The 16069-nt window shown below is 43.4% G+C and overlaps 1 protein-coding gene across 2 annotated transcripts in view; it reads right to left on the bottom strand.

Moving 5' to 3' along the window:
* LOC118232594 (complexin-1) overlaps positions 1-15566 on the bottom strand; it is a 42673-nt gene extending 27107 nt beyond the window's left edge. Inside the window, exons 1-3 of one of the 2 annotated variants that reach the window (XM_035427654.1) lie at positions 15133-15566; positions 14701-14939; positions 13567-13682 (exon numbers count right to left, since the gene is read on the bottom strand). In XM_035427654.1, the coding sequence (XP_035283545.1) occupies positions 13567-13597 (31 nt within the window). In that variant the 5' untranslated portion in view covers positions 13598-13682; positions 14701-14939; positions 15133-15566. The remainder of the gene's footprint in view (positions 1-13566; positions 13683-14700; positions 14940-15132) is intronic. The other variant, XM_035427655.1, reaches the window with a different exon arrangement.
* Positions 15567-16069: the final 503 nt, after the last annotated feature.

The following is a 16069-nucleotide window of genomic DNA, read 5'->3' as shown; positions in this document are numbered from 1 at the left end:
CAGTAGTACTATGATTGGTGGAGAGATGTATCTGTCATGCGTGCTTAGCATGTGGTTGGTGGAATCTAATTCAGTAGTAATCTGAGTAACCCAGGGAACTTCAGACATACCCTCCTCCTATCAATCATGCTCCTGCAGGCCCCTGGTTGCAGTGGACGAGTGACATGGGCGTGGCTTGAACCAGTGACTGCAGGGCCCCGCCATGAGATTTTCTTTGCATGTGCAAAACAGACGGGCAATTCCCATTACTTACTGTATAGCAGCGTTGCCCAACCCTGTTCTACCATTTCGTAGGTTTTCATTTCAACCCTAATTTGGCTCACCTGATTATACTAATTAGTAGTTCAAAGAGATCTCTAGCTGTTGAATTAGGTGTGCTTTGTTAAGGTTGGAGTGAGAACTTAGAGAATCTCCAGGAACAGGGTTGGGCAGGTCTGCTCTACAGCCTGCTCTTCCTTCAGCATTGTTGCAATTTAAATGATTCCTGTCAGAATATCTAGCCTAAAGGTCACATTTCTGTATGTTTATTCCTATTAGTTCTCTCCACTGTGTGCTTCCATTCCTGGGTTGGCATTTTGGTGAGCTGGTGTTTATTTTTCAGCACTGGTACTTGCATATACTTTCGGAACAGAGGACTTTATCTGGGTCATTTTAGGCTGGCTCCATTTACACGGTTGGATACTAAAACCAGGTGAAGTAGTGACCTGAGCAAGGCTGAAAGCTGTGACTTCTAGTTACAGGCTGTGTTCCATATCCCTGCCTCTGACGAACGACTGGAGGTGCACACCCTGTTATTCTGTTGGCAGAAAATACAGGCCAGAAAAAAAGAATCATTTAAATTCCCCATCTCTGGCTCGACTTCAGTGCTGCACCTCTGCACGTCAAATAAATCCACGTTTATGTAACATTTTAGCTCCGCTTGGCAGCACACTGTTTGGCTTTCTTAGCTGTGAAATAAAGCAACTCCCTTAGCATTGCCGTTACCCACGCGGTCGGGCCTGTGAGCATGACTCATCCTCATTCTACAGTCTAGATATCATCCCACTGCAGGAGAGAGGGAGAAATGTCGTTCAGCGCTCTGATGATATGTATCTGATTATTAAGAAAGTATTAGCTGGCTGTGGGCAAGTCTGAGGAGCCCATTTTAAAGGTTTTTTCTATCGCTGCCTTCTTGGAATGTACTGGTTGTAAATTCACCCAGTGATTTACCTCTGTCCCATCCCAAGGGTATCCTTCTCTCCCCCCCCCCCCCCCCCATCCCCCTTCTCCTTTAATGAGATCATCGCAAATACAATCCATTCCATTCCTATTCCATGTGGAGGGTTTTTTTTTTTGGGGGGGGGGGGGGGGTGGAGCTATGAAGTAGAGGGGTTTTGGGAGGGTAGAGTTGTGATGTAGAGGGGTTTTAGGAGGGTGAAGCTATGATGTAGAGTGGTTTTGGGAGGGCAACGTTTTGATGTAGAGGGGTATTGGGAGGGTGGGGCTATGATGTAGAGGTGTTTTGGGAGGGTGGAGCTATGATACAGAGGGGTTTTAGGAGGATAACGTTTTGATGTAGAGTGGTTTTGGGAGGTTTGAGCTATGATGTAGAAGAGTTTTAGGAGGGTAAAGTTTTGATGTAGAGGGGTATTGGGAGGGTGGAGCTATGATGTAGAGGTGTTTTGGGAGGGTGGAGCTATGATACAGAGGGGTATTGGGAGGGTGGAACTATGATGTAGAGGGGTTTTAGGAGGGTGGAGCTATGATGTAGAGGAGTTTTAGGAGGGCGGAGCTATGATGTAGAGGGGTTTAGAGAGACTAAAGTTATGATGTAGAGGGGTTTTAGGAGGGTGGAGCTATGATGTAAAGGGTTTTTGGGAAGGGTGGAGCTATGATGCGGAGGTGTTTTGAGAGGGTGGAGCTTTGAGGTAAAAGGGTTTTGGGACAGTGGAGCTATGATGTAGAGGGGTTTTGGGAGGGATATATGATGTAGAAGGGTTTTGGGACGAGGAGGAGGGAGTAGGTGATGTAAGCATGGTCAGCAGGTTGCATATTCATGCAATTAAGGTTGAATCCAAAGCCAAACGCAGCAACACATCACATGACCACGGCAGTTGACATAGGCATAAGTACCAGGCTCTGTTGGAATCTCGAGCAGAATGGAGGTATGGATGCAAGAGTTACCACTGTGCTGTTGTTTACTGAGACAAAAGCTGTCACCGGCCATCTGATCTCATACTGTCCAGCCTGCCATTAAGCCCACAATAAAGAAGAGTCACGTCAGTCCGTGTCCCAAATAACAATGCGGCCAATTTCAATGCTACGGAAGGCTGGGTTTTCCAAAGGGGTGCGCACGTGATGCCTCCGAGCCTGATGGGAATATTGATCTGATTTCTTCCCAGAGCGCCGGTTTGACTTTCAATGAGGTCAAAGGAGCGACCCACATGAAAGGGAACATCCATCAGTAGAGGCTGGAACCTAGGTAGACCTGGGCCGAGATTCACTTTGTGAAACGTGACCTTTTTTTAACACAAGGCTCTCCTCTCAGCTACAATGGGAACTCGTCAAGCAGTACCGTTTGCTTCTCGTCTGAAGTGGGCACTGATAAAATGCGGGGTGCGTCGTGCACTTTAGGGTTCGGGAAAACATCAGCATGCAGATTTAGTGTTTGTCTAAACGCACCACACACTCCTAGACTGACAGAACTACAGGGAAAAAGCATGCCTTTAACGACCAAAAACCAATAGAAAACTGCTATGTAGAAATCACAATGATGTTAAAGACAAAAATGTATAAATCAAAACAGTGACCACTTTTTATATGTAAGCAATAAAATGATACACTAAATGATATGCTAAATGATACGCTAATCCAAATAATTCAGAGCCCTAATAAAACAGTACAATGAGGCTGTCTGGGCATGGCATGTACTGTATGGATGTAAAGGCACTGACACCACTGTGAATAGGCAATGAAAAATACATTAAAGTGCATTAACCCAAGGAACCCACTGAGCCACTGCAGGCTTAGCAGGATATTGACTGAACACTAACAGCCTGGACTCTATCTAGTAGCCTTGGCATCGATGCCTCTTTCAAGCATCAATAATTGGGAAAATTTCCCGATGATAATTGCTCAATATTGGACAATTTCAAATGAAAACACTAGCTGTAGACTTCATAACAAACTTGCTGAATAGCCTAAAATAATGAAAATAATACTCATAATTATAATAAGATGAGTGGCAACAAAGTTTCACATTATGCTAAATGTTTTATTAAGATAAATTAGACATTTGGCCTTATGACATCCCTTTTATCTAGTAATATCTGGATCAGAGGTAAAGGCTGGATTCAATCAATGTTTGTTCTTAACTTTGCCTAAACGTTAAATGCGATTTTTAATTTCATTCTTCACAAACTCAGATTGGAAAAATTAAAATTAGTAATTACTAAGCTCACCAAACTGTCTGTGAAAAAATGAGCATTTGCATTCAGTCATAAATCACAGTTAAGTACAAATGTTGAAATGTTGAATTCGGGCCAAAGTCCCACTCATGAGATTTTGAATTTGAAATGTCAGATACTCAGGGTGAATGAAACAGGAAATGCATTGATTGATTGCTCCATTTACAGCAGCCTGGCAAGATATAAATTAGCCATGTAAGGAAAAGTCGCTGCTGAGTTCCCACTTGATGTGTTTTTATGAATTTATTTTATATTTTTTCTTATTTTATTTTTTGTAAGCTGTGTTTGAAGCTGTATTTTCCTGGTTGCTATCATACACGCAAAAAAATACATTCTTTCTGCTGCTTATATTATAAAACGTATATTATAAACATCCCAGTGCGGTCAGGAGAATAACAAGTATGACAGAAGAGGAGTCAACGGCACTTCGATTTTTTTTTTTTTTAAGTGAATCCTCACCACCTCCGCCTACAACCGGGGCTCGACCTCTCCTCTGACGGGAGGCCCCGCTCCAGGCAGTGAGCTTTGGGGAATCCGTCGAGCTTTGGTTTGGTCAACAGGGCTCTCGCCTCCCCCAATGTCTTCCCACTCCCTCCCTCCCAGCCCTCCGCTGTTAGCGTGGCCGTGCGTGAAAACGGCGACCCTGCCGAAAGGCCGTCAGTCCGCAGGGACCGGGATTACTCATCTGCAGGATGCGGGAGTTTCACTTATTTATTCGTTTTCAAAAGGCAGGTCCATTATTCGCCGGGCTATAAATAATCCCTGTCTCACGTGTGCGCACTTTCGCTGATTGGTTGTCGCCACGTTGAGATTTTGCGTTGCTGTTGATTTGACACTGCATCGGGCTGACGGTGAAAAAGAGCCGGGATTTTGGGAGTTCAAAGAGCTGAACCCTTTCATTACGATATAACAGGCCGACGGGTTCAAAGGAGCTTTTCCAGAACATTCTGGCCATCAGCAGTATTGCTTAGGACCCATACAACATCTTTTCAGCAGCTGCTGTGGATCTAACATCTACACTCGAAACCATATGTGACTTAGGAGTGCTACATTAATATGGAAGGGCAGATTTTGTACAGTGCAGCACGCTGAGGAAATGTGGTCTATTTTGTGCGCAACGGTATTGTTCACTCCGTGGTTTAGCGAGTCTGGCTGGCCGCTGTGTTCCTGGGTCTGTCCAGCACTGAATGGGCTTCAGGAGCAGGGATATGGTTCCAGCAGGAGGTGTTGCCACCAGAAATGATAAATTGTGATGTCACTGTTTAAATATCAGTTGCTTTAACTGTATCTGAGCAAGTAGGGCGAGGCTTGAAATGAAATAGCTTTCTATTGCATTTTAACCACATACACGTGATCACGTCATTATGCAAAACACTGATTTATGCTATATAATCTATACTAATTTTTGTGCAAATGCAATACATTATGCTGCCATAAAATGTATTCTTACCATGAAGAGTCCCTGATTTTTGTTTACATTCTGGACATTTGACTGCATGCAAATCAACCTGTGTTACCCATGCAACACTTTTGACACAAGCAATGCTGATGCTGATGAGCAATGCCTGCTTTTCTTCTGATCAATTTCTCCAATTAAAATGAAAACAATAATACTCTGGAGTGGGGTATGACCGTGAATTGCAGATTGTTCTATTTATTGTGGTCGGCCATAATAATTGCAAAAAGCATGATGCACTAATTAAGTTGTCTTCAGCGCAACAGTTAGCACAGCCACCTCTCCCCTTGAAGCCAAGTTCAAGCTTCGCCAGAATGGGAGGCGTTATGCACACAACACACACTTAAAATATAAATGATAAGAAGTCTTTTCGAGACTGTATACCAGCTAATTATTTGGCTCACAAACATAATTTAATAATGTAACATCTTATTGCGTACTGCCACTTACTAGTGGATTTAGGTGTACATGCAATAGTTATTTACCACAATAAGACTATGAGTTTTAGGCAACTGGTTTGTATTTGTGAACTTTTACTACCAAAAGAAAGCAATTTAAGAGATCTATTGTGCTATTTAAGAGATTATTATTCTGACAACAGCTGACGTTTCCCAGTGCATTTACAGAATTTAAAACGTATCCACTTGATGCAATTTACAAACTGCTGCTAATGCTGCAGATTACCTCTGATTAGACGACTTGTTAAATCACTTTCCTGACCCAGTAGTATATTTATGTAAATTTTGGCAGCTACAACTGAACCTGTCTTCGGCTCACATGAGTAACGATTAACAAACCCTGTCTTTAGCTCATATGAGTAGCGGCACTTATTTTCTTTCCACTTCAAGCACTGAGTGTGACTAAAATGTTAAAAAGCAGTGACGGGCGAGGTATAGTGCAACTCCCATTATTACAGTAGGCTACTAACCAGCAGGGGGTGCTGCAGTTGCCTCAGCACCCCTACTTCCCACACCTATGCCCTCATTACCGCTAAGGTTTTGATTGGTTCTGAAATGTACGTTTGACCCAATCAGACCCTGGTGACCTTACATAGGCAGCCAAACCTATAAACATTGATTCCTGGGAGACTCAGTGGTGTGTTTCAGGGGGACATTCAGGAGATGCTGTGTTCATATAGGGGATGTGGGGGGTTCTGGCCGAACCATGAGGTGGGGCTGTTGGTGGTGGTGGTGGTGGGGGGGGGGGGGGTCGGGTCAGTTTTCTGAATCTTTCAGGATATTACAACACAACAAGATATGTTCAGTTTCACAGCAAACTGTGAAGAGAACCAGATTACAAATTAAATTGAAACGGACATGTTCCGTGATGCAGAACCGTTTCTGGGGATTTCGCATTTGCAATCGCAGGAGGGTAAGTTTGGGAGTTTCTCCTCCAATTCACTTTTGAATAAATGATCGGTTATGACACTGTGCCCCATGCGAATGTTGTAAACAATGTCCAATTAGATGTTTTGATTACGCCAATCCATCTTTCGTGTCGAAGCACTTCCCGAACAGGCCCATTCTATCGCTGCTAGGGCTTGTCTGTTTATTTATCATTATTTAACCAAAAGATTCCAGGGAGCACATCCGTTAAAAATAACTGTGAATGTCCTGGGCTGAACACTGGCCTGTCCCTACATCTGCTGACATGAACAAAGCGAAAGAAACTGCTTTAAAAGCACGCCATTACACCTGTGCCTTCTTTCTGAACAGCATCTGTAATGCTGACTGTAATTCTATAATTCACTGAGGCATCTGTGTCACATGTTGGGATGCCTGTGTTTTCCTGTGTTCTCCTGGTTTGGGTGTAGAGTGTGTGTTTTCCTGTGCTCTCCTGGTTTGGGTGTAGAGTGTGTGTTTTCCTGTGCTCTCCTGGTTTGGGTGTAGAGTGTGTGTTTTCCTGTGCTCTCCTGGTTTGGGTGTAGAGTGTGTGTTTTCCTGTGTTCTCCTGGTTTGGGTGTAGAGTGTGTGTTTTCCTGTGTTCTCCTGGTTTGGGTGTAGAGTGTGTGTTTTCCTGTGTTCTCCTGGTTTGGGTGTAGAGTGTGTGTTTTCCTGTGTTCTCCTGGTTTGGGTGTAGAGTGTGTGTTTTCCTGTGTTCTCCTGGTTTGGGTGTAGAGTGTGTGTTTTCCTGTGTTCTCCTGTTTTGGGTGTAGAGTGTGTGTTTTCCTGTGTTCTCCTGGTTTGGGTGTAGAGTGTGTGTTTTCCTGTGTTCTCCTGGTTTGGGTGTAGAGTGTATGTTTTCCTGTGTTCTCCTGGTTTGGGTGCTGAGTGTGTGTGTGCTTGTGTGCTCCTGGTTTTGGCGCAGTGTGTGCTTGCCTGTGCTATCCTGATTAACAAGTAGAGGGTGCTGCATTGTGAAATAACACACAAATTTGCCATTCCGATTTGAAGATAAGTAGGGGAAAACCTATTTTAAAAAATTGAACAGTTCAGAGTAAGGTGATTAGTTTTTTTCTCACTCACCCTACCTCCCGCCCACTCTAGCCTGGTCTTCGAACAGCTCGCTGTTTCTCCACAACAGATGGTGAGCGATGTGAGCGACGAGGTTAGCATGGGGTCTAGGGTGGTGGCGAGCCCCCCTGGCCTTCCTGCTCTCCGGCCACGCCCCCCCCCCCCCCCCCCCCCCCTTCCCTCCCCTCGGCATGGGCGCCGCACTCCGCATGACAGCTCGGCATGGTGTGCAGCGGCGGCCGCCCAGTCACAGTGTGAGCACGGAGACACTGCTGTGTCACCCTAAAAATGCTATGAGCTGCATAGAGGGACAGATCCCGTGCTATATGACAGGATGACTCGTGCACTATATGACAGGATGGCTTGTGCGTTATATGACAGGATGGCTGCACTGCATTACGGGGTCACTGCGTGTAAAGCCAATGAGTTAATGAGACAGTCTTAGACCCCCCCCCCTCTCTATTTCCCTCCACTTGTACAGACACTACATGTGTTAGGCTGTCCAAGTGCCGTCACGTACATGCAAATACAAATGCAAAGGCATGCAAATGATGATTAACATTTAGGAGAAAAACTAACATATGGCTTTTGAGCATGTGCAATACAGGACAAATCAGCAGCAGAGATGGCACCCTGTTCCAAAAGCCCCCCCCCCCCCCCCCACAAACAAACAAAAAAGGCCATTGATTTTAATCAAACCAAACAAGCTCTGGGCTCCATTTGGGTTTCTCGGTCTTCTGTCTGACACCCCCTTCAACCACCCACCCCCACCCACTTGCACCCACACCCCTTCCCAATCACATTAAACCCCAAAGCAGAGCATTTCCTCCGGCCAAGAAAAACAAGGAAACAAGCTACATTATTGAGTGGGGCTCGGTCCGATAATTGATCTTCCTGTGAGCTCTTCTGCCTGATAGGCCTGGTGCTTGCCCTTGCACGTGCATCTGCATCGTTGCATTATGGGAGGGTGTGCCTACCATAATGATGAAGCTAAGATGAAGCTACATGCGGTGGGGGGGGGGTCATGGGGGGCTAGGAGATACCCGTGCGTTATGGGACTGGGTTTGAGCCCACCTGTACTGCCCCAGGCCAGAACAGACAGACAGACAGACAGACGGACGGACAGACACACAGACTGGACAGAGAGGCGGACAGAACGCCCTGCTGGAATGGCGACGCCCTCCAGGGCGCTGTGTCTCTGTCAATCCACAAGTGAGCAGAACTTGGGCGGTTGAATTCACTCGTAAACGCGACTGAGGGAACATTAGCTCCCCTCAGCAAGCTGCAGATACAGGTTCCAAATTACCGTGCCAACCTGAGACGAGGGATTCTTCAAAATGAGGTTAAACATCCTGCTACATGTCTTATATCACCCAGAGGAGCACTGGCTGAAGACAATTGCATCATTCTCATAATTAAATATTATAAATATGTATGACTGTGAAAAAAGCAGACAGTTTCTTACTGTCTAGATTAAAGTAAGGTCATTTTTATCCTTTAAATGAACTTGCAGGGGAAATTAGCAGAGCTGTTCATGCAGCTCAAACAGATGTTGGCATTCTGATGACGATGATAAAGATCATATACTCTACGGTACAAGCTATGTGAAACAGGAGATAAATGTCATATTTCATAATGGTACAGGATATGAGGAACTTTCACCACACGCTGTCCCTGTTCTTCCTCTCTTTTAATTATACCCCTTTTTTAATACATAGGCAATAATTTCCTAAACATTTTCCCTGACAGTCCCTTCTTTTATATTCTAAATGTGATTGTTGAAGTGCTACTTGGCATTAAACTAGCTGAAGGGCAAACTCTGGATGATAATGACATCAAATTAATGAAATGTCAAGCGGATGTAAATTAGACAAAAACATCAAAATGATACTCTGCACACCAGGCAGAATGTTGGGTTAGGTTTAGGTCTAACTCTTAGACATACGTTTGCAGCAAAATGCATTTCAGTTCTTCATCAGCCTCACCATCAGAATCATTATCAACAGCATCGAAATCCTCATCATCATCATCACCCTAAAATAAGATTCATTTTCACTCCATGGCAAGTTGTACTGTCCATATATTCATAAGCATGTACGCATATATTCATGTAAAAATGTAACAGTCTGAGAGCAGCGACTAAGTACACCATAATGTAGCAGCCATGGGTCTTCACTGCTAGGACAGTTGATTTCAACTGACCATCAGAAATGCTGACGTAGCATGCTTATGTATACAGGGTTTTTTGCTTTACCGGTCCTTATTTTTCAGTTGTCAGTATAATGGGTAAGGAACTGGGCTTATAGCCTAAAGGTCGCAGGTTCGATTCCCAGGTTGGACACTGCCATTGTGTCCTTGAGCAAGGTACTTAACCTACATTGCTTCAGTATAAATTCAGCTGTATGAATGGATGCAATGTTAATGCTATGTAAAAGTTGTGTAAGTCGCTCTAGATAAGAGCGTCTGCTAAATGCCTGCAATGTAATGTAATGTAAAGTTTATTGTCTATGTCTCAATAATCACCTCATCAATCTAGCTATCAATTGATCAATAGATAGGTAGATAGATAGTTATTTATTGTAACCTACCATACCCTAACCCCACCCTAACTGTGGAGCATGCTCAGTAGACAAGATCTCACTCCATCTCATGCCCATTCCCCTGGTTCATCTACATATGACCACCTTGGAGAATAAGATAACCATTTTAAAGCCCTTGTTGTGGCTCCATTAGCTTTTAGAAATATTTAAACAAAGGTTGTCAAGAAAACAGTATAGAAAAAAAGAGGGAAAAAATATGCGTAGTATTCTGCATTTTGACATCAAGCCACTAATTTATGGCAAATATAAATATGTTTTAAAAAATTAAAGGTTTGAAAGGTAAAAAAGAGCTTTGGAATAACCCAGTGTCAGCCTAGAGTACATTTCCACCAAGGGCCTTTGAACTCTCTCACACACATGAGAATCAGTCAGAACCGCATTAACACTAAAAACAGGTTCTGACTCACTCCTACATTGTACCCTTTCAGCACTAATGTGTAGGGAGTTATCTAATCAACACTACAGAGACATGAGAGCCCGTCTGAACTGTGTGTGTGTGCACGCGTATGCGTGTGTGTGTGTGTGTGTCTGTGTGTGTGTGCATGTGTGTGCATCGGTGTGCGTGTGTGTTTGTGTGTGTGGGTGCTTGGCCGTGCAGGCCATTATGTGAGGGTGTATTACTGTTTGCCTTGAAGTATGCAGGTGGTGGATGTGTTTGTGTGTGTGTGTGTGTGTCTGTGTGTGTGTGCATATGCGATTTCACCCATCATTAAACTGTATTTTTTCCCGTTTGTGTTGTAACTGCCCCTCTGCTCCCCCAGACACCTCCAAGCTGCATAATTCCTCAACTGCATAACATTCAAGAAGCATTCTGCAGGATAACACCCGATTGCATACACTGTAAAACGCCTCAAAGGAGAAACTTAAAACAGGAAAATTAAACACACAGCCATACCCTCCAATTTTTCTCATTACCAGAAATAAAAAAAGTTTAGTCTGTAAGTTTTATTAAAGTGAAAAATCTGGTCACAGGTATTTCTTGAGACTGTAAAGCTGTTTGGTACAGGTTCTGAAAATACAAGTGACGCTCACCAAAATGGTGGTCCCTTAGCATATAGCCTACATACACACACACATACACACGCTGCAAGTAACAAAGATTGTATACTGCCCACTACTGGTCTTTTGGTGATGCAGTTCAAATGGGCACCCTGCAGATTTACACTTTATCCAATCAGTGGAGCAGCCTTTGAGTGGTCACAAGTGGTCACAAGTATTTCTTGAGACTGTAAAGCTGTTTGGTGCCGGTTCTGAGAATACATGTGACGCTCCCCAAAATGGTGGTCCCTTAGCAGATAGCCTACATAGACACACACACACACACACACTGCAAGTAACAAAGATCGTATACTGCCCACTACTGGTGATGTAGTTCAGATGGGCACCCTGCAGATTTACACTTTATCCAATCAGTGGAGCAGCCTTTAAGTGGGGGAGGCAATCAGATGTGTACTTGGAGTGAGTAGCCAGAACACCACGCCTGACCTCCAAGTTCTTCGGTTTGGAAAGAAAATAACTTTAAATTAAAAGGAAACGTTTTTTTATTATCTTCCTGTTTATACATTTATGAAAAGAAAATATAAATCATCTTCTAGTGGCTCAATCTCACTATTAGAACTAAGCTTTCTAGGTCAGTGCATATATCAGAGAGCGGCAAGAGGGTGCCGGGGACCACGGCGACTGCCACGACAGTCATGGGGGGGGGGGGGGGGGGGGGGGGTTGGAGAGGGGAGGGTGGAGAGGGACACAAAGACAGACTTTAAAGCAGCCGTTGTATGTCCAGTCTCATGGCCGCAGTCAACAAACCCTGAGTGGGGGGCCATTCTCTTCACTAGGGTGTCCATGTGTATGTGTATGTGTTGGTGGATGTGCTGTGTATGGATGTGTATGCGGGTGTGTGTGTGTGTGTGTGTGTGCGTGTGTGTGTGTAGATGTGTATGCAGGTGTGTGTGCAGTAAAAGTACATTAAAGTGTTACGCACTGGCTGAAGCACTGAACAGCATCTGTGAAAGCATGTTGGGTGGTTTCATATCTCCTGCACTGGAATAACATGTGCATATGGTGCTAGAAGGAATGACACAGGCAACGCTGATGCTGGCACTGCAGTTTAGGGGGAGTCTTCAACGTTCATCTTTAACAATTCTGAGGTGACACTGGCCAGCAAACTGTTACTGAATGCACTACAACCGAGTGTACAATTGATTGTTCCGTTGTAATGATGTCGGTTTGATTAAATTATTGACTGTCGATTTCATTAGTGACCGTCAATTATGTTTCCGGCACCACTGTCATAATCATCCGGGCGACTACTTTATAAAGCTCGCTGTTGACTGAGAAGTAATTGGAGGGCAAACTGAATGAAGAATCAAACATCGTGTGAGGGGGGCAAAATTGTAAGGCAAGAAATTACTTTCTGGACATAGTTCAATAAGTTTTTTTCTTTATTTGTCATAACAGTCGTGTTGTCCCGGGCTTACAAGCACATGAGCCGTTTTAAATAAATCGAATCCCGTCGCGCCTTCTTTGCGCCGTTCAACAGCACCACTCACGCACACCACGGAACGTCCGATTCAACGTACTAAACGCAGTCATATTGCGCCATACATTCGATTCACGAAATAAGCCCACTTCACGAAGTATTCTATAAGATACGTTTATAGAGGAAACATAAGATGTAGGTTGTAGAACATAGCTTCATATTTATGTTCCTCCAAGGCACCTACCTGATCATGAATCATTGTCCCATTTTCGAAAAGTCAGATAATGTAGCTATATGCTGTAATGACACAATTATGCGCAATTTGTAAAAATGCGAAGTAAATTTGTCATACAGTATTCTAGGTTGCTTCGCTTAATGAAACAATGAAAATTAGTGCATATTGCTTTGGTGTTTTTTTTTTCTGCGGTGGGTACTTGAACACACCTGTACGCAGAGCCTATGGGTCTAATAAGTGGTTATGTTTTTGCTTTAAGAGTGAGATGTTGCGTACATGGAATCCTGAAGAATTTGGGAAAACTTGCCAATGTCATGGAAAGCCTCTGTGAAAGAATATATGTCGGCTATGTAAAAGCGCGTACATCTCCCGTTTTAGTTACGAATATCCTACCCATAGCAAGGTAGACTCATTCTCTCTGTTAACGATCGCAAATAGTATAATTTTCATGAACGATGTACGCATGCTTCAGTCTGTTGCAACCGAGACAACCGTTAGGTTACGGACAAGCGCTAAAATATTTTAAGATGCAAGTGGGATGACCTCGGTGAAATCATATGCATATTAACGACCACTTTAAGTAAAAACTGGCACAGTTTGAAAAGAATATTACAACACAGTGCTTGAATAGAAACGTGCCGATACAAGCTCCTATCTATAGATATTAGTTGTCAGGTGAAGGCAAGCATGTTGACAAACAAGCACCGCATGTCTTGGTCACATTATATGCGAATGACAAAATCCCATTACACATTCTGAGATTTCAGTAAGAGGCAGCATTCTTGCGACCGTCCTGTTATCTAATCTCGGTCCGACGGGTTCATCGTGCCTTCCTTCGTCTCAACACTTATCACTCTCTGGCATTCTGCAGTAGGAAGGACCATTCTGAAAACTTACCTCCCAGCGCTTGTTTCATAACAAAATCCATGGTGATGGCTTTTCGTCCCTGTCTCCTGTTAATTCACGATCTCACATTCAGATTGACCAGACGAAGTACTCCTTTGTTGCCAAATCTAAAAATAAAATCACAATGAAATGATATCAGCTGACCTGTTCAAATAAGAGTACATGGACCTTGACTAAAACTTTTCAAAATACAGTTCTGTGAGCCAGTTTTTCAATGATAGCCGATTTGCATCTTATATCGGGGCAAATGAATGATCATATCGATCAGATCAACTGGTTTGGTTGAGACTAATTTCTACCCGAAAAATGGGTCAACACAGACAAATCAGTACTAATAGTTTCTGTAAAACTGTAATGTAAATGGTAAAGACCGTGAAGGGCACGAGGTCAGTACTGTAGCAGACGCATGGGACCCAACACAGTGTAACATCGTTATACACTGTAGCACAGAGATTACAATCATATACAAAAAATAGCACAATCTACAATAGGCTAACGAATTAATGAAAATGTTTATGAAATTTTAATTAATTAATGTATCACAATACACTAGAAAAGCGATAAAACCTTTAGATTTGGGGCATCGAAGGACCTTCATCTAGCCCCATGTAATAAGAGTTTAGGATGACACGTGACATTGCATCTTAAAAATGTCCCACCTTATATTTTAAACTATTTCGCTCCGCTGTTATTTAGTTACACTTGGTTGCATTCGTCCTTTCTTTTCATGAAGGACTGCAAGTTCTCCCAGAGTTTTAACGAAGAGAAAAATCTGCAAACGACTTCCGGAGCCCGGTAATCCGCTTCCAATGTGAAAACTTTCTATTACCCAATTAAAACACAAATCTGAAACGCTGGCCGAATGTGCAGCGATTTCAATCGTCAATACTCGAGACCCGGATGAGTTTACTAAATCTAGGTGATAGCCTTTAAAGTTGTTTGCTATTATTTGCAACCACATCGCCTTATCTGAACCCATGGCGCTACGTACAGTACTGTATGTAGCCAGGCAGTGTTGTCCCCATACGAAATATTTCAGCACCATTGCTACCGGAGAGCTCCCGTTTCATTCAGAGCTCAGGAAAAACCAACATGAATGTGTAATGTAATGAGCGTAGCATTTACCTGTCCGGGCGAGTTATATCTTTCAAACAGACGATTTAAGCCTCCAGATTGAAGTTCACAAATATAGTAGAGGGGAATCTTTAGCAGCTCGCGCAGCGCATCCCTGTGTTTTTCCAGGCTAAAGGACGTCCTTGTTGCTTCCTGCACGGCGGCAGCACGAGTGTTTGTGAAGGGAACTGCAGCCGCTGGTGAAGGAACTCAGATCACATGGAGTTCTACCTTTCGAAACGTCCCACGTTCTAACAGGAAAAAAAGACCGATCAATTATTTATGCCGCTCGTGTGTTTTGCGCCCTCCCCTTTCCTGCAATAGAATTTCCTGACCAGGTTCGCTAGAACACTCGTGTAAAGGGTTTGTGAGCCGAGTACACCTTACCTAACGTCTATTTAAAAATATTTATAAATTAGTTCATTTTAAAAACGCAGTGCTGACCTAGATACATGCTTATTTCCAAAACGAGGCTGGATTTCCTGCTCCCCAGGATATGCCGTTCAAAGGTTGTGATGATACATCAATCTTTTAGAGCTTCGCTTCAAGGCGAGATATGTGCCACAGAGGGATGTGAGACTTGACTTTAGCATAAAAGTAGCAACCGTTCGTCTGGCAGTAATAGCTTCTGCAGCACGCTGACCTCGTTTCGTCCTTGGAGTATTTAAAGCGGCACCACTGCTGCTGTCGTCGTCGTCGTCCCCGCAATTCCCTGAACAAGTTCAACTTCTGAATATGTCGTGACATCAAGCAGGGGTGTGCGGTAATATGAAGGCTTACGATGGAACTAAGCTGAATATAGCCTATGTTCTTCCTTTTGGTAAAAAAGAAAAAAGAATCTGCTTATAGACATACCGCACACCCTTCTCTCATACATCGTGAGTGGCGAACTGGATAGGGCTGCTTTTGGTGTATGTAAGGATGAAGAGGCACGGATTCTACACCTTGTTGGTGAAAAAATGCAGTGGTGCTCTGCCATAAGGTCTCATCATATCTAGAATATCCAAATTGCGTAAATTAGCCTATGTGAATTATAGCTATAATTTTTGGAATTCATTTTCAGAAACAATACTGATCATTAAACTGCTCGGCAATGTCCTTTAAAGGATTTGTGCCGGTTCATTGTTTTACTGCATAACAGCCAACATACAGTACGTGTTCTTACGAACATCTTTTGGAATTTAACATAGTGACACATGGTGCTATCCCGACATAATCTGTGGTATGTATGCTTGCATGCATGTATGAACTTACAGAGTGTATGCAGGTATGTTGGTGTACATGTTTGTATGAACATTCAATGTATATGTTTACACGTGTATGAACATGTATTATGTATGCACTGTATGTATGTTTGTATGTCCGTGTGTATATGTCTGCA

The sequence above is a fragment of the Anguilla anguilla genome, chromosome 7 (genome assembly GCF_013347855.1).
Source record: "Anguilla anguilla isolate fAngAng1 chromosome 7, fAngAng1.pri, whole genome shotgun sequence".
Lineage (NCBI taxonomy): Eukaryota > Metazoa > Chordata > Actinopteri > Anguilliformes > Anguillidae > Anguilla > Anguilla anguilla.
The sequence above is the reverse complement of the archived record's forward strand: the minus strand, read 5'-3'. Positions and strand labels throughout refer to the sequence as shown.